The sequence below is a fragment of the Petaurus breviceps genome, unplaced genomic scaffold, assembly GCF_028583685.1.
Source record: "Petaurus breviceps papuanus isolate PSGF00001 unplaced genomic scaffold, PetGlider_PUasm1.0 90700, whole genome shotgun sequence".
In the NCBI taxonomy this organism is placed as follows: Eukaryota; Metazoa; Chordata; class Mammalia; order Diprotodontia; family Petauridae; genus Petaurus; species Petaurus breviceps.
In genome coordinates, this window is record NW_027187315.1 from 850,590 (window position 1) to 877,759 (window position 27,170).

General features: G+C 38.1%; 1 protein-coding gene across 1 annotated transcript in view; it reads left to right on the forward strand.

The window, feature by feature from the left end:
- OTC (ornithine transcarbamylase) overlaps positions 1-27,170 on the forward strand; it is a 75,651-nt gene that overhangs the window by 21,576 nt on the left and 26,905 nt on the right. Inside the window, exons 3-4 of the mRNA XM_069065670.1 lie at positions 4,297-4,378; positions 17,839-17,926. Coding sequence (XP_068921771.1) covers positions 4,297-4,378; positions 17,839-17,926 — 170 coding nt within the window. The remainder of the gene's footprint in view (positions 1-4,296; positions 4,379-17,838; positions 17,927-27,170) is intronic.

A 27,170-nucleotide genomic window follows, 5' to 3' on the forward strand; every position in this document is an offset into this window, starting at 1 on the left:
GAAAAGAAAAAGAAAAGAGAAAAAAATCAGCACAACTGTATCAATACATTGAAAAAATTTGAAAATATATATAATGTATAATACCTCTGGATTTTCCACCTCCATGAAGGAGGTAGAGGTTAGGGGTGTCTTCTTTATCTCCTCTTTGGAGAAGAGATTTTATTTTATTTTAGAGCTTTATAATTTTTCTGCATTCATTTTTGATTTTTGTATGTGGCTCTTTCTATTTGCATTGGTATAGACAGTGTGTGTGTGGGGGGGTGTATATATATATATAATATTTTGGGGCTCTGTTTACTTTGCTCTTTATCAATTCATGTAGATCTCTCCATGCTTCTCTGTATTCATCATATACATCATTTTTTAAAGCACAGCAATATTCCATCACATTTGTGCATTATAATTTGTTTAGTCATTTCTTAATTGAGGGATATCTACTTTGTTTCCAATTCTTTGCTATCACGAAAATATATATATATGTATATATATATATATATATGGGAATTTTTCTTCTTATCAATGGCTCCCTTGGGATATAAGCCCAGTTAATGGAATCTATGGGTTAAAGAATATGAACATTTTAGTCACCTTAGTGGCATAATTCCAAATCACTTTCCAAAATGGTTGTGCCAATTCACAGCTTCAACAACATATTAATGTTCCTATCATCCCATACCACTCCAGAACTGAGTATTGCCATTTTTTGTCATCTTTGTTAATCTGTAGGGTCTGAGGAGAAACACTTGAGTTATTTTGATGAGCATTTCTCTAATTAGCAATTTGGAGCATTTTTTCATGTGATTGTAAACATTTTGTAATTCTGTAATTTGTAATTGTGTAAATTGTAACTGTAATTGTAATTCTATAAAAATTCTGTAATTTGAGAACTGTTTATTCATATCCCTTGACCACTTGCCTATTGGGAAATTGCTAATGTGTATGTACTCACATGCCTATGTATGTATATAGACATGCATATACACACTTGTGTATGTATATATATACCTATATAAACACACATATACATATAATTATTAATTATTTTTATATCTTGGATATGAAACATTTATCAGAGAAACTTGATACAAAGATTTTTCCTCATTCATGTAATCAAAGTTATTTATTTCATCTTTTTTAATTGCCTCTTTCTCTTGTTTGGTTAAGAATACATCTCCTAGCCATAGCTCTGAAAAGTATATAATCTGCTTGCCTTCTAATTTTTTTAATAGTATGATCTTTAGTATTAAGGTTGCATATTCATTTAAAATGTATTGTGGAATGTGATGTAAAATGTTGGTCTCAGCCTAATTTCTGCCAGACTACTTACCAGTTTGCCAAACAATTTAATCAAATAGGGAGTTTTTTGTAGGTGGGTTGGATTTATATCAGGGATGCAAGGATGGTTCAACATTAGGAAAACAACATTTTCATATTAAAAACAAAAACATCTAGACTATCTCAATACATGCAGAAAAAAGCCTTTGACCAAAGTGCAACACTTGTTATGCTAAAAAAAACATTTTTTTAAAAAAAAAAACCCTTTAAAATATGGGCATAGAAGGATTTTTAAAAATATCATTAAAAAACACCTATTTAAAACCAAAAGCAAGCCTCATGTGCAGTGGGAATACACTAGATACATTTCCAGTAAACATAGGAGTAGAACAATGATGTACATTTTGTCCAATATTATTTGATATAGCTCTGGAAATACTAGCAACAACAATAAGACAAGAGAAATAAACTAAAAACATAGAGATAGATAAAGAGGAGATAGAACTATCCCTATTTACTGAGCATACTTTTAAAATCCTAAGGAATAAGCAAACGTACTAATGGAGATAATAGTTTTTGTTACAGATTATAAAACAAGTCCTCAAAGATCAACCACACTTGTAAATAGGAACAAAATTCCACAAGAAATAATAGAAAAGGAAATTCCCATTCCAAATAACTACAATATGCATAAAGTATCAGGGAATGGGTCTACTAAAGCGCATGAAAGACTTGCATAGATTATATTAAAAAGTCCTCCTTAAAGAAATAAACAAACAAGAAAACCCAACTTGAATAGCTGAAGTAATGTTCAGTGTTTGCAGCTGGGTCTTGCCAATGTAACTAAAAAAAAAAAGACAATACTACCAAAGCTAATTTGCACTTTTAATGCTTTACCAAAGGGATATTTTATAGAATCTGATTTAAAAAAAAAAAAGTAATTCATTTGGAAAAACAAAAGATCTGGAATATCAAAAGGAATGAAAAGAGATAAGGACAAAGGAAGAATAGCACTTCCAGACCTCAAACCATATCATAAAGCAATAGTCATCAAAACTGTCTGGTATTGGTTATTTTTATAGGGAGAGTGATCAATATTACAGACTAGACAAGGGAGAATCAGAAACAATTGAATTCAGTAACCCACTGGTTTTTTTTTCCATTTTCGTTTTTTTGCTTTATATAGAGGGGAGAAGGCAGGCCAATGGGAGTTAAGTGACTTGTCCAAGGTCACGTGGCTATTACATGTTAAGTGTCTGAGGCTGAATTTGAACTCTAGTCCTCCTGACTCCAGTGCTGGTGGTCTATTCACTGTGCTACCTAGCTGCCTCAAGTAACCCACTGTTTGATAAATAAAAACACTGAATATCAGAGTTGGAAGGAACCTTGGCAGCTATCTAGTCCAATCCATATACCCTCAAATTCTTACTACATTTGTAGGAGAAATTATTAAGATTATTGTTATTATTATTATATTCTGATATTGATCACACATACCATTAATTCAGAAGAAAACTGAAAGAAAAAGAAGGCCAATATTGTCACATGTATCTAAAAAGAAAGAGGAAGCTCTGGGAAGAAGTGGAACTGAGTATTTAACAATTATATTTATTTAGAATTTACATAGCCCTTAATGTTTTAAAAGCATTTTAGGCATTCTTTAGGTGCAACTGTGGCTTGACAGTCTATAGTCAGAGTTTTCTGACTTGGAATTTAGGGACCCTCAGCAACTCCATGGAGAAATTTCAGGAGGTCTGTGAACTTAAATAGAAGTGTGTGTGTGTGGAAACAATTTTTATTTTCACTAGCCTCTAACTAAATTTAGCATTTCCTTCAAGTATGAATGTAGGCAACAAACATTCTGAAAAAGGCCCTGTAGGTGAAATCAGACAGCCAAAGGGGTCCACGACACCAAAAATGTTAAGAATCCCTGGTCTAAATAATAGCAAAAGCATTATCCATTCCAAGCCTAATTAATTCCAAGTGTTTGAAACATTTTTTTTTAAAAAGAGTCCCTGGATGAAAAAAAAAGTTTAATGACAATATATAATGCCCTTAAACAATATGTGTGTGTGTGTATAGAGACACACACACACAGAAAGAGACAGAGAGAGGAGAGAGAGTATTCACTCCTAAATCTTTTAATTCAAGTTTCAGAGACCAGAAGAAGAGCAAACTTTTGTGGGTTGGGTTTCTCATGCAGGTCAAGAAACACAGAGATGATAACCTTGGCAATTGTTGGCATTGACACCTTATCCTTTTTATAAGTGTCAGACTGGTACACTAACTTGTTCTCTTGGGTAGTCTTCCCCAGAAAAGATCTTAAAAGGGAAAAGAAAGAGAAAAAGGAAAAAAATGAGAAAAGAAAAGCAGAGGCTTTTGCTTGATTATCTATACACAGAACAGGAAGGAGGAGCCCCTCATATCTCCTAAACAGTTCCTTTCAAATACATGTAAACAAGCCCTTTCTTATCCCAAGTTAATGTTTATACAAAGTTTATCTGAAACTTAGTGGTTTAGACATTGACTTAAATAAGAGTCCAAGCTTGTTTCCTGAGCTGTGGAGAAGGCTGACAAATGAGAAAATATTTGTCCATTAAGTCATATTACCATTTTAGGGCAGCTCCAGGAGTGGGGTCTCAATAAAATGGGCAGGGATCTGTCCTGGTCCTTGATAAAATGTAAATCGATATTGGAATATCAATAAAAAATGGAATGATTTTTAATCCTTACATCTAGCCTGGAGAAACAAGTAAAATTTCTCCAAATTGCTGAGGATTTTGGTGATGGAGATAGGGTGGGATGAGGGTGCTGTTTCCTTAATCTTCCACTTCTGTTCTAAGATGTGAAATAATTTAAAACTCCTATTTTTAAATGTTTTGGACATATTATGAAGGGAGAATAAGCAGAATTTAAACTTCTGCTTAAAGATCACTTATTCTGACTACTTCAATCTATAAAGCACTGTGTTTAAAATAAAACTGATAAATTTATAATTCACTTCTTATCATTGGTTTTCAGTACTTGCCTTTGTTACAAGGGAAATCCCTCAGCATGATTTTTGAGAAAAGAAGCACAAGGACAAGATTGTCAACAGAAACAGGTGAGTCTCATTGCAAGGGACAGTCTATTCTCTAAGGCTGCAAAGGGGAAAACACCAGGTCATCATTCTAAGAAAGTAGTGGAAATGTCTGCATCCCTATGCCACTTGGGTGAAAGGATGTGCAAGGACCATTCTCAGGATAGTGTTTTCTGTTGGAGATGAATGTCCCTGGGAAATCCTTTCTTCAAAGATGGTACCTAATCCTTATCCACATTGCTGCTTCTTTGTCAGTAGAAGTGTCCAAGCCTTCTGGCATACATAGTTCACCTGATTGGGTGAATACTGATTGAGGATTTTTGTCTTATGATGTACAAATATGATAGATAAGGACATGTTAGTCTTCTGCTCAAGATCCTTCAATGGTTTGCTATTACTTATTGAAAAAGTCCAAATTCTTTAGGCTGACATTTAAAGCCTGCCACAGTATGTAACCAAACTATCTTTCCAGACATTTTTCACCTTATTCCACAGCATCTGAGCCATAACTAGCATGAATCCATCAGAACTTATCCTAGGGTATAGAACTTAAAGGGATCTGGATGCAAAATGCGAAGATATACTTCCCTGACCACCAGCTGCCTGAGTTTCCAAGTGGTAGCTTTGACGTTTGAAGCAGTTCATCCTCTGTACAGATGGAAAATTCAGAGGGCACAGGTAACATTATGAGTTTCTCCTCCCCCAGGTCCCTGCAGCTCTCCCTTCACTCCCCACCCCCAGCCAGATATTTCATACCCTTTCTTGCTCCCAACCACACTCCCTTCTGACCCTCACTCCCCAGAAGTTACAAGTCTTTTAGTAATTATCTATCCTTCCCTTTGTTAATCAAGCAAGTAAGCATTCATTAAGCACAATTATGTTCCAAGCACCGTGCTAAGGCTCCTATTTCTGCCTACTTCTTTTTAAGAGACTGGTCAAATACTGCCTGTTCAATTAAACCTTCCCAGATTCCTCCAGTCAGAAATTAATCTCTCTTTACTTGGTCCTCACACAGCACATTGCTGTTTTTTTCCCTCTCATAAATTTATTATGCTTTATTTTGCATGGTGCTTATTTCTGTATGGATATATCTTCTACTAGGTTATAAGCAATTTGATGGAGGAAGCCATATCTTCTTATCTAACATTTTTATCTGTTCAAAAATTAGAAAAATATTCAGTGTTTGGTGCATACTAAGCATTTAATAAATATTTGCTGAATTGAAATAAGTATGTGTTGAATCATCATAATCATAGGGTCATGGGTTAAAAGCTTGAAGGGACTTTGAGAGTCAGGATCATTTCATTTTTGTCTTTGTATCACCAGGAACTGTAGGAGGTGCCTTGTAAATTGAATGATCGGGCTAGTCTAACCCCTTACTTTACAAACACAGAAACTAAGGCCCAGAGAAATTAAATGACTTTCTAAGGTCAAATTGATAAAGCAAAGCAAAAGCAGAAATGAACCAGGATCCTCTGGCCCCAAGCCCAATCTTTTTACCATTGCACCAAACCCAAGTTATGCTTGGCATTTCATAAAGAACTTTAGAGGGGTGGCCAGGTAGCCCAGCGAGTGAGAGTACCGGCTCCAGTGTTGGGATGACCTGGGGATCAAATCCCAGGCTCAGACACTTAGCACCCAGCCAGAAAGACCTGGCTGTGTAACCTTGAGCAAGTTTCTTAACCCCAATTGCTTAGGGGCGGCCAGGTGGCTCAGCAAGTAAGGGCACTGGCTCCAGTGTTGGGATGACCTGGGGATCAAATCTGGGCTCAGATACTTAGCACCACACCTAGAAATAACTCTAGCCGTGTAACTTTGAGCAAGTTACTTAACCCCGATTGCTTTTAAAAAAAAAAAAAAGAACTTTAGACAGATAATATTCTTAATACTATGTCTTAATGAACCTCTAAACCCGATTTTGAGACATCCTAGATATCTTTAATTATCAAGACTGTCAATGTAGTTCTTAAAACAAAATTATTTTCAGTTCATTTTGGAGGGAAATTTTAAATATGCCATATGGTAATTTCAAATATTTCCATTTTGGCAAGTAAATTGGAGAGAATTAGAAAATAAATTACCCCCAAAAGTGCTTTAATTTTAATTTCTAAATCCTCACCTATGTTAATAAAGACAACATTATAAGGATTTGAAGTGACTAACTGCTTTGAGTTTCTTGGAACAAAATCTGTTTAGGATGGCTTGTTAATATCTCATGTCAAAAAAAAAAAAAAGACATCTCCAAACTTGATGGTCATTTGATTTGAAAAGGCCATTATGATTAAAGTTCTGGCCCTAATAAAGTTGAATGGGTTGACTGTCAACATTCATTTAATCATTCTCTGAGGTAAAAATGGTTGGGAAATGAATTTCACTAAAAAAAGAATGTTGCTGTGAAATCCTTTCTTCAAAGTTGTTCCCATGTGACAGTTAGTCAGCACCGAAAACCTAGAAGCAAAATTAGTTGGATAGCATTAGAAATGTAATGGAGACATTATTGAATTTATTTAGTGAAGGAACACAAAACTGCATTTTTAGAGGAGAAATTCATCTCCTCCAAAAGAAGAGATCAGAGGGAGGTAGACTTATTAGCATTAAAGGAAAGAGATGATGGGCTGTCATTGACAGAGTTAGGAAATATAAAAGAAGAAATGTTCGGACCAGTAGAGAGGAGATGATCAGTTCAGTTTGCATTTGAAATGACTTTAGAACCTTCAAATGGAAATATCCAGCGCACACGCATAAGTGTAAATGTAAGATGGCGACTAAACAGACAGATTATCAAACTATCTGTGCAGCGGTGAGAGAAGAAGCCCTATGAATCAATAACCTGTGAAATAGACTAGAGAGAGTGAAAGTGCCTGCCACTGTGGATGGGTACTAAGAAATATTTGATAAAGTCCCTTGTCCTCAAGACATGTACGTGGTTAATCAAACTTTATTTTATCATACCTTTCACTTCTCTGCAGACTCTGTAGCCTATTTGATTAGAGATTTATACTGGGTTACATAGGGAATTCCACTGTATAGAACTTTCCAGTCTTTAGCATATATGCTGCAGCCAAAATCTAGAATGTGACCTCTCTGAATAATATTGATGATTTAGTCCATTTTGTCAACAAGTCCTAATTTTAAGATCCACGCAAACCACATACCAGGGTACACAAGGAACTAGTGGAGGTGACAGCCGATCCATTGCCAATGAGTCTACTATTTATTACCTGTATGACCCTGGGAAGTCATTTGATTTCACAGGGCTTCACTTTCCTCATCCAACAATGAATAGCTTTATTCCCTCCCTAACTCCCTTGAGGATCTCTGTGGACCCTCCTAGCCCTAAATCTGTTATAATGTGATTTTAGTTGCTATTTTAAAATAGTAATTTGCTAACTGGTAGTTTAGCAGCTAAATGACTCAATGGATGGATCACTGGACCTGAAGTTAGGAAGACCTGAGTTCAAATATGACCTCAGACATTCATTAGCCATGTGACCTTGGGCAAGTTACTTAACCTCTGCTTGCTGTAATCCACTGGAGGAGGAAATGGCAAACTACTCCAGTATCTTTGCCAAAAAAATCCCATGGACTGTATGGTCCTTGAGTGTCATGGTCCATAAGGTTATGAAAAGTTGGACAAGACTGAACAACAACAACAGTTTGGCATACTAAGAAAGTTAATTACTACCCCGACACCCACAAAATGGTATCTAGATAGGAAGGATAAAACTCTTAGTATTTTAACCTATTTCTGGCTGACCTACTAGGAGCACATGCACCTACTAGGTACTCAATTGTATGTTGTTTGTCCTTTCTCAAAGAGGACCATGATGTCAGGGAGGTGATGCCATGACCTGCAAGTGAATTGGATTTAAGTGAGGTAGGGTTGTGCAAAGTCACCAGACTCACTTTCTCCCCCAGAGCCACCTGGGTCCAGTGGCCAGATATAGATCAGGATGACTGGAGATGTTGAATGAATGATTGGATAACATAATCAAGGTAGCTGCTAATTTGACAGAGCACAGGCCTCTAATGGATCTTCATCTCAGCATTATTTTGTCAAGGTTAAATTTTGTTTGGAATACTTATTTGGTACAGTAATTGTGAAAATAAAAGGACTTTGGTATGGGAAAGGACCTCAGAAATTGTCTAGTTCAGGAATTGGCAAACTATTACCTGAGTGGCCCATCACTTGATTTTTATGCAGTTGAGAATTATTTTTATATTTTAAAATACAATGGCTCACAAGACCTTCATTTGCTGACCTCTGATCTGCTCTAATGCCCTCATTTTGCAGATGAGGAAATGGAAGGTTGTGACTTGTCCAAGGTCACACAGGCATGCTGTAGCAGAGAAGGGCAAGGTCTTCTGACTCTGAATCCATTTATTTAAGAAATCCCTATTTTTTTTTCATACCCACTAAATTTATTACCATTATTAGTTCTTTCCTGGCTGCTATTTTTGCCTTTTTCTCATCAAAGGCATAACTGGGGGGAGGGGAAGGAAAAACATATTGTTCAAGGAGAAAAGAAAAAAAAAACACATTTTATGCAGCCATAGACTGAATGACTCCCTTTTTTCACTTGACTATAAAGGTGATGACCAAGACACATTTTAACATCAATTCTGCCTTCCATAATTAAGATGGGGCACAGCAGTCCCACTTAGATGTCAGCAAAATAATACTTACAAACATTGGCCTGCACACATTGATTGAAATAAAACAGGGCCCCTCTGACTAGGGATTGTAAAAGAAGCAATTTTCAGAGGAAGAATAATTCCATTTCCTTTTTTCTCAATGCCCAGGTGACTAAGTACACCATGAAGAAGGCTTCCATGTGCCTGCCTGCCAATGATTACAGCCTTTATACTTGAGACTAATTGAGTGGATTCATGGACACATTTGTTGTTGACAAAAAAGTAGAGGAGCCAATAGAAAAGGGGAGGAGAATCTTGAGAGAGTCTTCTCATTTAGCACTTGTGCTTTCCTTTCAAGTGCTTCACAAGCTTTTCAAAGTACTTAGGCATCAATTTAATCGCTCCTTACAGTACCCATATCAAGTAAATTAGTAGTGCTCTCACTCTGCAGGTGTGGAAAACAGTGCAAATAGGCTGAACCTCCTGCCTGGGTTCATTTGTAGCAGAATCAGCCACAAAATTTAAGACCCTTAAGTCTCATGTTAATGATATATATTTATTTATATTGGTTCTTCTAAGGCATGATTTACACACATTTGTAGAATTTGTTTAGTCAATATCCTTGTGAGGAGAAAAGAAAGGAGGGCACAGATGTTATTTATTTCTCTTTATACAGACAGGGAAGTAAAAGATTTAGGGACTTTTTGAATGTTATGTAACCAGAGAATATGATTTCATCTCTCTACCGATGAAGTCCACTTGGGTCTGTAATCAGAAGACTTGGGCCCTCACACGAGTTCTGTAATTTACTATGTGACCTTACCCAGAATTAAGGGGAGGTACCTCCCTCACCCACAAAATGAGGGGGTTGACTTTTATAATCAGGGTAGTCCCTTCCCATTCCAGTTGCTATGATTCTATACTGGTTTTGGTTTTGTTTTGTTTTGTTTTTTACTAGAATAATTGTGGTATATTAGAAATTAAACTGGAAGTAGGAGACCAAGATTAGCTGCATGACTGGACAAGATTACAACCTCTTGTAATGGTAAGGGGAATTTGAAGATCTTCCCTGCCCCTTAATAGGACAAATGTAATCACATGGAGCCTGTGGTGGGAGTAGTTTGCTGAATGGATGAAGTAGGAAATTAATCAGAGAAGTTAGAGTAGAGGGAGAGAAAGGACATAGGCAAGGAGACAGCTAGGATTGTGAGTGTTTTTTTGTGGGAAGACCTTGGGGCGGGGAGGGAAGCTTGGGAATGGTGTTGCTTTCTACAGTGATAAAGTATATGAACTTCTTTGTTGCCATGATGAATACATTTTTCTGGTATTGGGATTTGGCTTTCTGGTGTCTGAATAAATGTTTTGCTTCTGTCTTTTATATGGAGAGCCTATTATATTTTGCAATTAAGAACTATTCCAACATATTCATAGTTGCCATTGGTGCTATGAACTTTGCCTTGGTGATAGACCTCTAAGCCTTAGTTTTCTAATATGTAAATTGAGAATAATGATACCTGTATTACTTCCTTATAAGGTTGGAAGAAAAAAATTATATATAAAGCTTAAAGTCATATACAATTCTAGGTTATTGTCAGAGCTATAACTAGGGTGAGGTGACTGGACTTTTGACCAGGATACCAAAATTTAGAGGGCTCTGAAAACACTTGTATAAGTTTGTCATGAAGAGACAACTGAGCATAGCACCTATTTTGTTATTGTTCAAGTCATTTTTTTAGTCATGTCCTACTCTTAGTGACCCCATTTAGGTTGTCTTGGCAAAGATGCTGCAGTAGTTTGCCATTTCCTTCTCCAACTCATTTTACAGATGACTAACTGAGGCAAACAGGGTTAAATTAATTGCCCGGGATCACATACCTAGTAAGTGTCTGAGGCCAGATTTGAACTCAGAAAGATGAGTCTTTCTGATTCCAAGCCTAATACTCTCTTGGCTGTTCCACCTCCATGCCCTAGGAAGCACGTAATTAGCATGGATAATTAGTTAAAATAGGTAGCTACCAGGTAGTGTTTCCTTTTCCAATAGCAACCTAGACCAGTATCCTGGACAGTTTCCTGAGTAATGTCCAAAGAGGCAGAGGAAAGGAGGCAGGTTCTAGTGTTCCAAAGTGTGAGGTTTATCTTAAAATATTGATCTGAGGGTGTTGTTAATGGCACTTGCTCCTAGAAATTTTCCTCTGGCAATTTCTTGCTATACTGTTTGCCAGGAAAACTTTTATTAGCCTTTTTATTTGTTTCTGATTTATTTATTTTTATTTATTAGTCTTTATTTAGCCTTTAAGATTAGCCCTTCCTGTTGGCTTCTTGCTGCTTCTTCCAAAGTGTATCTGATGAAGACTCTTCTCTCTGATTCACTATCACTATCCAATTTTTTTTTCTCTAGAATATTTGTTCCCACTGATTGGATTTTCATTTACTATTCACCATCTGAACTAGCTTTCATAATCTGAATCATAATGGCTTACATTTGCATAATGCTCCTCACTTTCCAAATTACATTTCTATCCTTTATCTTCTTTGATTTTCAAATATCCATGTGAAGAAAGCAAGGTCTCATTATGCCTTCTCCAGTTGAAAATCCGAAGTGACTCATTATTGCCTTGGGAATCAAATACAAACTCCTTAGCCCATCATTTAAAGTCTTCCACAGTCTGTTTCCAACCTACCTTTTCAGACTTATTTCATGTTATTCTCCTTCATACAGTCTATGTTCCAGACCAACTGGCACAACTTCTATTGAGTCTGACACTCTAGCTCCTGGCTCCATGCTTTTTGTAAAAGTTGTCCCCCTGTTCCTGAAATGGACTCCTTCTGCATCTTCACTAGTTACGTACCACCTCCCACATGGAGCCTTTCCATTGTTAGGCTCTCTTTTCTCTCCCTCTCTTCTTCTCCTCCTTTGCTCCCCCTCTCATTTCTTCCTTTCCCTCTCTCTCCCTCTTCCTTTCTTTCTCCTTTTCTCTCCTTCCTTCCCTCTCTCTCTCCTTCCCTCTCTATCCCCTCACCCCCTTTCTCTCTCTCCCCCTCCCCTTCTGTTTATATTTTGTATCCTCCCAATCAAATGTAATAAACCTTGAGAACAGAGGCTCTGCTTTCTCTCTTTGTTTCCCTTGTACCTAGATCATAATAGTTTCTTAGCACATGTTTGTTGAACTGAATTGAAAGTCGGACAAGGTATTATAACACACATTTGATACACAAGGAAACAGACACAGAGAGATTACTGACTTTCTAGTTGATGGCAGAGCCGGGACCAATATCTAGGTCTCAAACTCCCATCAATCTATATATTCATAAGATGCTTATCTAAGAGTCTGTTTAAAATTATTTTAAGTAAGTAATTTATTGGTATTTTTATATTTTGTTTTTACATTACCTTCATTTGTGAATAATATCCTTTCCCCTTTCCTTGCCCAGTGAACCATGCCTTATAATGAAGAATAAAAAAGAAAGAAAAATTTTAAACAGAATTTCAGCAAAACTAACCTACATCTGACTTTGATAGTATATTCAATTGCCCACACCCATAGCCCTCCAGTTTTCTGATAGTGAAAGGTACATTTTTTTTTCACTGATATGCTATTTTGAAAACAATGTATTCTCTTTGTGAAAGAGTTCTCTTTGTGATGGAGATAATAGTATAGTAGAAAACAAATACCTCTGAATCAGAGAACCTGGGTTCAAATCTCAGCCCTATTTTAAAAGGTCTGTGACCTTGGACAAAGACACTTAACTCTAAGCCCCTCTTTTCTCATCTCTAAAATGAGGATAATAAAACTTGTTCCGTGTATACTACTTAGGGTTATTGTGAGTAAAGTATGTTATAAATGTGAATTACTATTATCCTTTGTATTAAGTGTTCATTTATAAACTCAGTAATACTGTAGTGGTCCTGTAAGAAGAAATATTTGGCTCTATGATTTTTTTTGGAGGGGGGAAGGCAGGGCAGTTGGGGTTAAGTGACTTGCCCAACATCACAGGGCTAGTTTTGTGTTATATGTCTGAGTCCAGATTTGAACTCAGGTCCTCCTGATTCCTGACATATTTACATTTGGAAGCAAAAAAAATATTCCTGACATATTTACATTTGTAAGCAAACAACTAATATGACATAGGTGGTTGAAGAGTTCTAAACTTTGACCCATGGTTCCAATGCTTGATGATCCCTTTACTACAGAAAAATTGGAAGAGATCAGAGAAGAATGACATTTATTAGAGGCTTTAGAAATAGAACTCAGGAAATAGTTGTTGAGATAATTTAGCTTAAAAAGGAAAGATTTTTTAAAAAGTAATTTCCTGGTCTATATATGAAGAGATATAAAAATAAGGAATGGAAAGATGCTTTAAAGTAATGGCTACTAAGTTCATAAGTTTAAAGAAAAGAAATTTATGGGGCAGCTAGGTGGTGCAGTGAATAGAGCATTGGCCCTGGAATTGGGAGGACCTGAGTTCAAATCTGGCCTCAGACACATAACACAAAACTAGCCCTGTGACATTGGGCAAGTCACTTAACCCCAACTGCCCTGCCTTCCCCCCTCCAAAAAAAAAAAAAAGAAATGTAGTGCCTTTCTATTGCTTCAGTAATTTGCTGTATAAGTAGGGAGAGAGCTGTCATTTGAGTCAGGAAGACCTGAGGTAAGTCCTGTTCCTGACACACACTTGACTGTGTTACCTGAGAAAATGACCTCAGTGCCCCAAGTTATTTTCTTTTTTGATCCTCACAGCAATCCTAGAGAAGTAGGTGCTACTATTATCTCCATTGTACAGATGAAGAAACTGAGGCAAACAGGTTAAGTGACTTGCCCAGGGTCCCACAGCTAGCAAGTATCTGAGGCTGGTATTTAAACTTAGGATTTCCTGACTCCAGGTCCTGAGCTCTATCCACTGTGCCAACTAGCTGCCCAGTCAGATTATTTTCTAAGATTATAAACTGCAAAACAGGTCTTCATGGATAGAGGGAGTCTTTTCACTGGGGAGGTCCCTATAGCAATGAAATCATAAATCTGTACTAAAGAACAATACCTGACATTTATATGCGTTGCATGTTTAGGATACAAAGTGTATACCATCATTGAGCCTCATATCAGTCCTGTGAAGTAGATACTAAAAATAATGAGAAAACTTGGGTTCAGAGGGTTGAAAGAACTTGACAACAGTTAACTAGCTAATCAATGTGAAAGGCAAGATTTGAATCGTCTTCTTAATAGCACTGCAGAGAGAAAGCTGTCTTGAAATCCAAGGGCCTAACCCTCAGTATTTTATGAGTTAAATTAAATATATTGAAGTTGATATAAATTGCAAACCAATTAGCATCATCCTTCATGTGAAAGAATACCAACAACACTTTCTAAATTAACAATTTAAATACTTTCCCTTAGGAGTAAGAACTCATTAGATTATTACTACATCTCTCCTCTTAAAAATTGTATATTTCATTAATATAGATGCATGAATTACATATCAAGATTACTTTTGGAGAAATTCAGTCATCTTAAAATGTATGAATAGCTAATAACTAGTTATAAGTTTGAAAGATAAGTTCTAAAGGTTTTCTCATTATGTTTTTACTTTACATATTTTAGCGATACAAAAAGTTCCTCATACCATTAAAAGTCAAGGGTAGTACCCCACAACTCAATGAAGCAGTTAGGGGACATGCTCTTAAAGTAATTATTGAAAAGCAATTGTGAGAAAAAAAAATAGAATAGACAAAAAATAATTAGAAATGTCGGTGTGTAATTAAACATAATCAACAAACATTTAAGTGTCTGTTGTGTATCAGGCACTGTTATGTTCTAGGACTACAAAGAAAGAAGTAAAACAATCCCTGCCCTCAAGGCACTTATATTGTACAAATAATACATGTGTAACAGTGTCTGGGGGTTAGAGGTTTTGGGCTAAAGAGGAAACCTATGGAAGAAATTACTAGGAAAATAAGGCAGCTAGAGTTAAGAAGACCTATCTTCCTGAATTTAAATCTGACATCATATGCTTATTGGCTGTGTGACCCAGGGTAAGTCACTTAACCCTATTTGCCTCAGTTTCCTCATCTGTAAAATGAACTGAAGAAGGGAATGGCAAATTACTCCTGTATCTCTGCCAAGAAAACCCCAAATGGGGTCACAAAGAGTTGGATAAGACTAAAAAGAACTCAACAGCAACAGCAGTAACAACAAACAAGCTCTGTCGGGTTTTGTACCCAAGAGTGTGAAGACAGGGTGTGGGTCAGGAACCTGAGGTCAGCAGTTTGAGGTGTTGGCAGGAAATGTATTGGAAAAGGCAGAGAATTTCCTAAGGCAGGATAGTAGCCTGATCAAAGATGTTTGGAGAGTTTTGATCTTGGTTTCCTGGCCAGGTGAAAGTTACTTAGTCAACCTAAGCCATCCCCAGACTGAATCTCCAGGTCTTAACAACAGCCAGGATGCCTTTCATTTACTTCAGGGTCCCTCACCTTTAGTAAAAGAGTCTGAGTTGAGAGAATGCTTTGTGTCATCTATTCCATATCAGAACTGAAGAGGAATCCTTTCTACAGCATTCCTGAAAAATGTCATCAAACTTCCAACTGGAGAGATGAAAGTTTGTGGTGGAGAACCCATGAAGGGTAACTAATTGTCAGGCACTTTTTCCTTATGGGAGGGGAAATTTGCCTCTCTACAACTTTCACTTACTGCTGCTGCCCCCTGGGATAATGTCATTGTTCAGTCATTTCAGATGTATCTGACTCTTAGTGACTCCATTTGGGGTTTTCTTTGCAAAGATATTGGAATGGTTTGCCATTTCCTTCTCCAGCTCATTTTACAGATGAGGAAACTGAGGCAGACAGGGTTAAGTGACTTGCCCAGAGTTACACAGCTAGTAAATGTCTGAGAATGGATTTGAACTCAGTTCTTCCTGACTCTATGCCCAGCACTCTATCTACTGTTCCACCTAACTTTCCTAAATTTATCTTAGTGTCTCCCATATTCTGTGCAATTTTTTCAGTACCAATGAAGAGTTCACATTTATCTTTATTAACTTTCATTAGGTAATGTTGAAGAGTAAATAGCAGGCAGACCTTAGAACCAGGAAGACCTGAGTTCTAGTCCAGTCTCTGAGGTGTGTGTGTGTGTATATATATATATATATATATATATGTGTGTGTGTGTGTGTGTATGTATACACACAGATATATACATACATAAATATATACATATATGTATATACACATATGTATATATACATACACACAGATACATACATGCATATACATAGAGGAAAATAAAATTGCCAAATTTGGCAATGCCACAATTCAAGATATGTTTCCATATGACCCTGGACACATGACATAACTTTTCATTTCCCTAGGCTCTCTAAGATGCTTAAGTGGCAGAGAAGGTGCTGACCAATATTGGTAATGGAATTTTTTTTTTCATCTGGGAGTTCCCTATGCCAATGAAATCACAGGTACAATCTCTATCCCTGCCCCTACTGTCCTAAATTTGACCTGTGGGAAATAAGACCTGTCATTCTTGTTTTGGTCAAGGATTTTTGGGATACTGACTTTGTTGTCCATGTTAGATATTCCTCCCAATTTTATGTTTCTGCAAATTTGATATATTCTCCCTTCCTATTCGGTAGGAGCATTCATGTAGGCATCTGAAGAAAGAGTGACATCATTTGGCTAGGCTGAGGCTTGGCCATGTGTGGAACCCAAAGATTGTTGTTGTTGTTTGTCCTTCACTCTCGAAGAGGACAATGACATCAAAAGGAAGGACATTCAGGGAGCCTGGGTGGAGCAGTGAATAGAGCACTGGCCCTGGAGTTAGGAGGACCTGAGTTCAAATTCGGCCTCAGACACTTAACATAAAAAAATAGCCATGTGACCTTGGGCAAGTCACTTAACCCCAATTGCCCTACCTTCCCCCCTCCAAAAAGGAAAAAAAAAAGAGGAAGGACATTCCAGGCATGGAAGGTAGCTTGCATGAATTCAAGGCAAACAGAGATGGGACTTCAAATTTGTGGAATGGCTAATCCAGTTTTACTGAAACAGAGTATATGAAGTAAAATAATATGACATAGGACCGGAGAGATAAGTGGGGACTAGCTTGTGTTAACATCTAAATGTGAGGCTGAGTTGTCTGCATTTTGTCCTAGAGGAAAAAACAGGGAGCTATTGAAGAATTCTGAGCATGGCCAGACTTGGGCCTAAGTACAATATTTTTACCAACTAAGGATAGACTAGAGAAGATGCTAGAAGGAGAACGACCAATTAAAAGCTTCTAATAGTAGTATATGAAGAGGTAACAAAGGCCTGTGGCCTATACAGTGAGGAGAAGGTATTCTTCACTCAGCTGCCTTCCCAGGCCTATCTCTAAAATCTGCTGAGGAGGAGCCTAAGGCTGTAGCAACTTAACCTAGGCTGGCAGATAGAGTGAGAGAAAACTCACCTTCCTGTGTACCCTGTCCCCTGTCTCCCTTTCCCCTTCCCCTTCTCCCCCCCCTCCCCCAGCAAAATGTTTTGTCCAGTGATGGTTAAAATAATAGTGTGAAGGAGACACAATAGACAAAAATCAATTACACTATTTTGTAGGAAAGCAGAAAGAAATGGACTTAGTATGAAAAATAAGGAGAAGAATATCTAGCTCTTACCTGAATTTCTCATTTTGTTTTGCCAGTGGTGACAGGAGTGATTGGGTGAATTCACTGGTATTGTCTTTCTCATAGATGGAAACATATCTTAAATTGTGACTTTGCCAAGTTTGGCAATTTTATTTTCCTCTACAGGGTTTCTACGCCTTTTTATGCATCTCCATGATGTCTGTGCCTGATCTTTTAAAAAAAATATTTCTTCCTAGGTTTTGCACTGCTTGGAGGTCACCCTTGTTTCCTGACGACCCAAGATATTCATTTGGGAGTGAATGAAAGTCTCACAGACACTGCACGGTTTGTAAACAAACCTTTAGTAATCTTTTCCAAATGTGGATTTAGAATATATGTCTGGATCACGTGCAGAAAACAAAATTATTGATGCCTTTGTAAGCAATTCTGACAAGGTGGTTTTTGTTTATGTCAGAAGTTCAATTAGTTAATGAGCATTTATTAAGCTCCTACTATGTGCTAGGCACTGTGCCTATCTATACTGCCTATCACAGTATCCCTAATCTTAGAGATACAACAAAGTCAAACATTTTCTGTCCTCAAGGAGTTTACATTTTATTAGAGCAAACAACATACACACAAGATACAGTACAAATCAAGTAGGAAATAAGGTCTAGGTTTTGTACAGTAGAGATGTTCTCCCAATTCTCTGCCTATAGGAAATATCAAAACTGAGTAGCAGCTAATTGCAAAAGCTCTTCCATTGGACTATTTAGAGGAGTCAAATAATGGGGAGGGGGCTGGTATATACTAAGACTAATATTTAATGTAAATGTTGCTGGAGAGACTGTTTGATTCGGGCCTTTCTACTTTTTGACAGCTCTAATTGTTAGGAGGGGTATGTGGGGTGTTCAGATAGCACCTCTGTGTGAGGGCTTGCTGAGCCCTTTCCAGGGCTGCTCATCCACTTTTAGTGCCCACCTTTCACCCAGTTCTCACCTGTGCCTCCAAGAAGCTGCAGCACGCCAGTGGCAACCACACTCTGGTAAACTGTCTCAGCAGATGGACTAAACCATGTTGAGGGTAACCAACTGGCCTCCAGCCCAGTGAAGGAGAGGGATGTCTACCTCAAGCACATGAAGACTTTCCCTGCCAGAACAATTGTGTGAAAACATTTGTTCCAATGGCCATCAAGGTGGCTGAAGCAGCCACTGTGAAGCATTTAGAACTTGGTCAGACATTGAAAACACCAAGGTCATCCAGTGCATCTTGGAACATTGCCAGTCATCTTGCTTTTTGTCCTGTCACTGGATTCGAATGACTCTGGAATAGAAAGCAAAGCTGACAACTTTTTGCAACTCCCTTAAATCCAATTTAAGCACAAGTCGAGGCATCACCTGGCGATGTCATGGGTGCTCTTTAAAATAAAGGACAAAGAGGAATTGTTAGGAAGCTTCTCCTGATGTGAAACCTAAATTTGCTTCTTTACAACTTCCATTCATTGCTTTTGGCTAAGACCTTTGGGGTCAAACAGAACAAATCTAAATTCTTTCTCCATGACAGCCCTTCAAATAGTTGAAATCAGTTATACTGAATATTGAGTCTTCTTTTTTTCCAGGCTAACCATGCCCAGTTCTTTAAATTGGTTCCCATATGATATGGACTGAAGGGCCCTTCCTTATTCGGGTAGCTTTCTTCTAGATATTCTCCAGTCTATCAATAACCTTCTTAAGCAGTGATGCCCCAAATAGGACATTCCAGAAGAGGTCTAACAAAAGCAGAGAACATTGGGATCATTACCTTCCTCCTCCTGGATGCTGTGTCCCTCTAAATGCACATCATATTAGCCTTTTTTAGCTACCTCATCACACTGCTGACTCATATCTAGTTTGCAGTTTACTGACATCTCTAGGTTGGTTTTTTTTTTTTCTGGGGGACAGGAGGAGGGTGATTGCTGGCTATATATGCCTCTACCATTTCATAGTTGTGAAGTATGGGTTTTTTTTGCATGATTACATTTATTCCTATATTATTGGACTTCATCTTACTACATTCAGACCAATGCTGTATCCTATTGTGATCCTTTTGTATCCCAACTCTTTCACTGAGTGGGTTAGAGAGCCTTCCTCACTTTGAGTAACTGCAGATCCAATGAACATAACATCTATGTCTTGATAAATATGTTAAACAGCACAGGGCCAAATATGAATAGAAGCCTGAGGTACTCCACTGGGGACCTCCTGCCATATTTATGCTGGACACCTACTCTAGCCACCCAACCCAGTTCTGAATCCATTGGACTATTATGATCTCACCCACATCTCTCCATCTTCTCCACAAAAACAGCATGAGATACTTTACCAAAAGCAGGACTAAAGTCTAGCTTAGGTCAAGTTGTTGTCATGTGTCCTCAAAGAGGACCATGACATAAGGGAGATGATGCCATGACATGCAAGTGAATTGGATTTAAGTGGGGGAGGGCTGAACTTAGGCTAAGAAAAGAATTTATAAAGGACTCATGTGCCAGGCACTATGCTAACTACTGGAAATACAAACAAAAGGAAAGAGAATCTCTGTCCTCAAGGAGTTCATATTCTAATGGGGGGTGGGTAGGTAATAATTTATAAAAGAGAGCTGAAAAGCAAAGGGGCAGAACAAGATACTAGGGTGGGGACAAGGTGTAAATGTTCATGACCACCAGTTTAGAACTGAGCATGGCTCAGTCTCTCAAATGACAGTATCAGGCAAGAAGTCACCAATTAGAGGAAGCAACGGAAGGGGTCAAGGCATGTCCAAATAAGAAGGAAAGATGCATGGGGTGGGTGTATAAAAGTCAGGAGAGTTCAGAGCAGAGCCAGATTAGAGGTCAATGAACTATATCCACAGAATTCCCCTCATTTACTAGTTTCCTCTTAGAACAGGAAGTGAGGTTAGGCTGGAGGAAGATGAGAATTCCAGAAAACAGAAGGAATAATAAGAAAGGTCTGAGAACCAAAATAATGTGTCACAGAGAAGAGATGTCCAAAAAGGAGAGAATTCAACAGAGTCAACAACAATCATAAGGCAAGGAGATTGAGAATAGAGGAAAAAGTCCTGGCATGAACTCTGTTCCACCTTTCCTCTTCCTCAGACTCTGCCTATTGGCATTTTGAGCCACCTCCTCAGAAGGCCTGCAGGATAGAGAATAACTCTAATGCAGTCTTTAGCTTCTTCTTTGGGGAGTTAAATGACCTTCTTATATTTCTACCCTACAGGAATTCTACTTACTGATGAATAGGAAAACCCTGAGACGAGGGGAAATGTAGCCCTCCTCCTGTGGTTAAGGTGGAGAAAGCCTGAGCTGAGCAGCCAGGCTGCCTTCATACCCAGATGTTTGTGGACCATAAAGATCCAGTGCTGACAAATGAGGGAACTGGCTGCCAACAGGAGACAGAGCTCTAAGAGTTCATAGATAAGGAAACTAAGCAGCAGGTGGTACAACATAGATTAATTTAACCCAGTTCCCCTGAATTTTATCTTCTTATTGTAATGGCTTCTATGCCCACTTCTTCCTGCCATCTCTAGAAACACTAATAGCCCTTCCTGGATGAGTCTCCGAGAAGTCTTCTGATTCAGTTACCCTATTCTGGTCCAAGGACTCATTGTACTTAAGTGGTCAGAATTACAAAGATATAGATTTGTCCATGCATTTTCATTTAGTATACACTTTTTCACATTGGGTTGATGCCTCCTACTGACCTACACTTTAATTTTTCATATCTTTTCTTCTCCTAAGAAAAAAAGCATGACACATTCATTCTTCACCAGTACTCTGAAGATTCATTTTACATAATTTTCAGGTTCTCTTACTCATTTGTATCAGTAAAAAGCCTACCCTGGGGTACAGGGGATAGCAAGGTGCCTCTGGAGTCAGGAAGGTCATAATATAGATTAGAGCTAAGAGGGCCCTTAGAGCCCCCTCACCCCCCACCCCAGTCCTGCTGCCATTTCACAGATGGAAAACCTGAGATCAGAGAAGGTTAAGTGAGCTGCCAAGGTCACTCAGGTAATATCAGAAATGTTATTTGAAAAATCCAAGTTTTAGGGGCAGCTAGGTGGTATAGTGAATAGAGCACTGGCCCTGGAGTCAGGAGAACCTGAGTTCAAATCTGACCTCAGACACTTAGCACTTAAGTAGCCGTGTGACTTTGGGCAAGTCACAACCCCAATAGCCCCTCCAAAAAGCAGAAAAAAAGAAAAATCCATGGTTTTTTTATTTTATTAGGTTCAAATCCAAGCTCTCAGACATTTTGGTTGTGTCATCCTGGGCAATTAACTTCTTTAGGTTCCAGGGGATATGTTAACACTGATCTGCTTTGATAAGAGGGAGTTTCCTCACTTGCTTTAATGAAATCACAGGTCTCATCTAAAATGAAACAAATCGTTTTCTTTACTGTGTTTATGCATCTCTTCCTTGAACTCGGATTCAACTTGGTTTTAAAAGTTGGCAGCTTCTGCAAAGTACTATGAAGCATTCTAAGCAACCAAAGAGAGTTGCCCATTATTCTGCCACACAATATTAGGGACTGGGATGGGAGCTAGGTGAGCTTTTAAAGCAGTTGAATGGAATTTTCAAACACAGTAATTAAAGCCCTGGCCCTGAAAACAAGATCTAAATTCCAAAGCTGTGACCCTGGGCAAGTCAATTAACCTCTGTTTGTCTCCATTTCCTCACCTATAAAATGGGGACAATAATAGTACCTACCTCACAGGGTTGTCATGAGCATCAAATGAGACATTTCTGAAAGCATTTAGTACAATTCCTGGCTCGTGGTTGACACTATATAAATGCTTATTTCTTACTCCTTCACCTTCCCTTTCAGTTCAGTGCAGTGGTAGCGATTTTGACCTGACTCTTGACAATTTGGCTCTAGACACAAACAGAAGCCTCAGTTTCTAAATTGTTCAGTCAGTTCCAGGACATGCGTCAATCTTATATAAAATAAAAAGAATATAAAAAAGAAGAAATAAAATGTTTATACACTATAAAATCTTTTAGCTTTGAAGGAAGATAAGACTAATTCTATCTGTCCTTGTTCCCTTTATGAACTCATTCATTTAAGCCTGAGACCATAATATTTTATAATAACCATGCTGTGCAAATTGATCTGTACTTTCTATATTTGGGTTAGGATGGATCAAGCAAATGCAATTAACAGAAGGAATGAGACCTAGTTTTGCTAATGCTGGTGAAAGATGGCCATGATTACCTGAAAGTGGGCAGCCATGTTGTCCCAAGGGCAAACAGATTCTCTCTCTGTCTGTCTGTCTGTCTCTGTCTCTCTCTCTCTGTCTGTCTCTGTCTCTGTCTCTCTGTCTCTCTCTCTCCCTCCCTCCTTTCCTCCCTCCCTCTCTCCCTCTCTCTCCCAGCCTCCCTACCCCCCACCTCCTTCCTTCTTTCTGTCTCTCCCCCCTTCCCTGTCTCCCTCTCCATCTTTTCAACAAAAATGGAAGTAAACAGAAGTAAGAGCATCTCTAGTAGGGGGAGGGGGGACAGAGTATTTTAAGCATGTATAGCCTCTCATTTGTAGCACTTAAAAAAAACTTTCACAGTCTTTAGGAGTTATGTTTTAAATTGATGGGAGATTATATAAAGTCCAAATGACTTTTAATGTTTCAAGAGCCCTTCTGTAGTTACATGTTTGTTAGTGTTTCCGTTAAAAGGTCTTTAAAAAAAACTTTACTAGTCCTCACCCACCCCCCAAATTCTCAATGATTTATAGCATCTTTGAGTGAAATAAAATTAAAATTCATTTTTGCTGACAACATAATAAAGCAGTACTTAGCATTTAAACCTCTGTTGCTAGCTAATGAGCCTCATTTATTGGGTGGAAACAACATGAGGGCTACCCCATGCTCTTCATATGCCCACAAGATCTCATTTTCATATCAGCAGGATACTGGAACACAGAAAACACTGTCACATGCTTCAGTGGCAAAGACAGAGCAATGGGATGGTCTGGGATTGCATAACCCCAGACTTAGAATCAAGCTCAGTAACCAACACTCTGTAAGACTTTGAGATCTTACTAGGATAACCAATTAGCCCCTTCCTTCCTTCTTCCCTTTCCTTTCCTTTCCTTTTCTCTTTCTTTCAAAAACCTAAATGGTGTCCTGGAGATCATAGAGCTACAAGGGACTTTATACATCTACTTAGCACCTATTCCTCATTACATTGCTACTTTCCCCATAGGTACTTTTACTATGAAGATCTGAAGGTCAATGGAAAGTTAATTAATGTTCTTACAGTACATAGTAGCCCAGTTGGGAAACAACAACAAAGAAACAAAACACATCTCTAGATTTCCATTGTATTTAGTTTCCAATTCACTCTCTTACATTTATCCCTGTTGAGTTCACATTGCTGACATCCAACCAGCATTCTATCCTGTCAAGATTGTTTGGGATCTTGATTTCGTAATCTTCGATATTAGCTGTGCTATCCAAATTTGTGTCAGCAGCAGACCTCATAAGCATCCTTCTAGGTTAGAACACTATTGCTTTTGGACAAAAGGTGTAAAATTTTCAGATCTAGAAACAGGTTCGTTGTATTCCTTAGGAAAAAAGGTTACAAAATTCCCAGAGAGGACAACATTAAAGTTTCTGAATGTAGTAATATTCATGTTGAAGTAGATATTTGTGAGTAGAATAATCCACACAGCACAATGGAAAGGGCACTGGATGCGGTCAGAAGACCTGACTCAGATCCTACCTCTGTCATTTGCTACCTGTGTCACTGGGTAGGTCCTCCAACTACTTTGGATCCAAGTTTCCTTATCAACAAGCAGGTTAGATTAGATGATCTTTTTACTTCTAAATTTATGATCCCATAAATTATATTTCAAATTCAACACAGTATCTAAAGTCACTTTAAAAGCTAGAATGAGCTCTGTTGGCTGTTTCAGTTGTGTCAAATTCTTCATGACCCCTTTTGGGGTTTACTTGGCAAAGATATTGGAGTGGTTTATCATTTCCTTCCCCATTTTATTTTGCAGATGGGGAAACTGAGGCAGACAGGATTCTAAGCTAAGGACAACAAAAAGGGCTTTTAAAAAGGTTTATGTTGGGAATAAAAGTTGAGAATCATAAACAGGATAGGTCTGCTGCTTGGGAAGGATAATAATAGATGACTATGAAGAGACTGAAGTACTTAAACCATTCTGCTTCTGTGTTCTCTGCCAAGAAAAGCAATCTTTTGGACTATGAAGACCAGAACAAAAATAGTTGAAAGGTCAAACCCAAGATAAAAAGAGGTGGTATAGGGTATAGGGAGCTAGGTGGCTCAGTGAATAGAGCACTGGCTGTGTAGTCAAGAGGACCTGAGTTCAAATCCAGTCTCAGACACTTAACACTTACTAGCCGTGTGACCTTGGGCAAGTCACTTAACCCCAATTGCCTGCCTCCCCCCTCCAAAAACAAACAAAAAAAGGGGTGGTATGAAATCACCTAGTTGTGTTTAATGCATTCAAGTCATCAGCATAAACTATGTCTTTGGGAACTGAATAAACTAGAAGATGTAATTATGAAGGTTCTGTTAGTCATCTCTGAAAGATCTTGGAAAATGAGGGAGGCCTCCACCATAGACCTAGAGAAGGATATATGTCATGAAGAGAAGAAGGTGGAATCTACAAAGTATATATTAGTGAACTTGATTTCCATTCTTGACAAAATTCTATAACATATCATTAAAAGGAATGTTTGTGAACATTTAGAAAGGGAAACAATGATCACTGAAAGCTGACCTGACTTAATTAGAAGAATGAACCTCATTGCGTTTTTAGACATGGTAATTGGACTGGGAAATCAGATGAATTCTATAGGCATAATGTACTTAGAGTATCTGTGGTTTTGTGAAAAGAGCTCTGTATTTAAAACTAACTTCTACCCCCGCTACTTGCTGGCCTTTGTGATTTTGATCAAGTGTTTGTGCCTTTCTTGGTCTCAACAAGCACATGTCTGTTGAGCTACAGGCATAGGGTGCTATGGAAGGACGGTATTACCGTGTTTCCCTGATAATAAGACCTATCCCGAAAATAAGCCCTCCACTTACTGTGTAAGATTCCTCTAAAATAAGCCCTCCCCCGAAAATAAGCCCTATTGAGATTGCTACTGTAGTGAAGGTGATCCCCTGCGCTACACGCTACATTACGGTACCCTCTGTATGCACCACCCCCCACCCCCCATGAAACTCACGCCGTGCTCCGAGCTGCATCCCATCAGAGCTGCAGCAGTGAGCGCGTCATCCTGTTCTTCCCCAGTGATTTGCTTATTAAATAAAGGTACATTTTTTTGTTCACATTTACCTGTTTATTAAAATTGCTGTCAATGTTCATTAAAATAAGCCCTCCCCTGAAAATAAGCCCTCTGGTGTTTTTCTGTCCCAAAACAATAATAAGACAGTGTCTTATTATTGGGGAAACACGGTAGGTGGTGGAAAGTGACTAGATTTATACATCACCTCTGACACTTACTGTTTAGGTGACTCTGGCAGTTACTTCACTTTTCACAGATGCTGTTCACTCATCTGTATATATTGTATGTTTTGATGACACTATACATATATATATATATATATCTTCATATATATATAATATATATGTATACCCTCCCCCCATATGTATAGTTCAGTCATTTTAGTTGTGTCCAGCTCTTCGTGACCTCATTTGGGGTTTTCTTGGCCGTGACCTCATTTGGGGTTTTCTTGGCAAACATACTGGAGTGATTTGCCGTTTCCTTCTCTAGCTCATTTTACAGATGAGGAACTGAGGCAAAGAGGGTTAAGTGACTTGCCCAGGGTCACACAGTTAGTGTCTGAGATTAGATTTGAACTCAGAAAGATGAGTCTTTGATTCCAAGCCCAGTGTGCTATTCACTTTGCCACCTAGCTGCCATGTCATATATGTATATATTTATATAAATTTATACATATGCATAATCCATGTCTGGTGTGTGTGTGTGAAGAAACTATACCCTTCCAAAATCAAAATCATATCCTGACCATGGCTGTCATTCTACCGGTGATACCTGTGAGGTTACACTTATCTCCTTTTTTTTTCTCTTTTTGGAGGGGAGAGGGGAAGGCAATTGGGGCTAAGTGACTTTTCCAAGATAACACAGCTAGTTTTTTTTTGTGTTAAGTGTCTGAGGCTGGATTTGAACTCAGGTTCTCCTGACTCCAGGGCCAATGCTCTATGCACTGTGCCACCAAGCTGTCCCACACTTATCTCCTTTTAATAGGGTCTCTAGTTCATCTTGCTTCTTATTCATACTTTAAATATTTTTGTACATACATCTAAAGTAATAGATTTTGTTGCTGGCTACTTTCTTTAGATTTTTGTTTCCTGTGAATTTTTGTGCATTTCTTCCATTAAATGTGATGACAGTTGCTAAAGTGCTATATGTAAATGCTCTAGTTATTATTATGGATGATTAATAATAATACTATTATTATTATTCTGCATTTCTTCTCCCTACATGATAGTCACTATTTATGATATTGATCTCAGTAGTTAAAAGTACTTTTCTTTCCTCTGTCTTTTCAGCTTAAAGC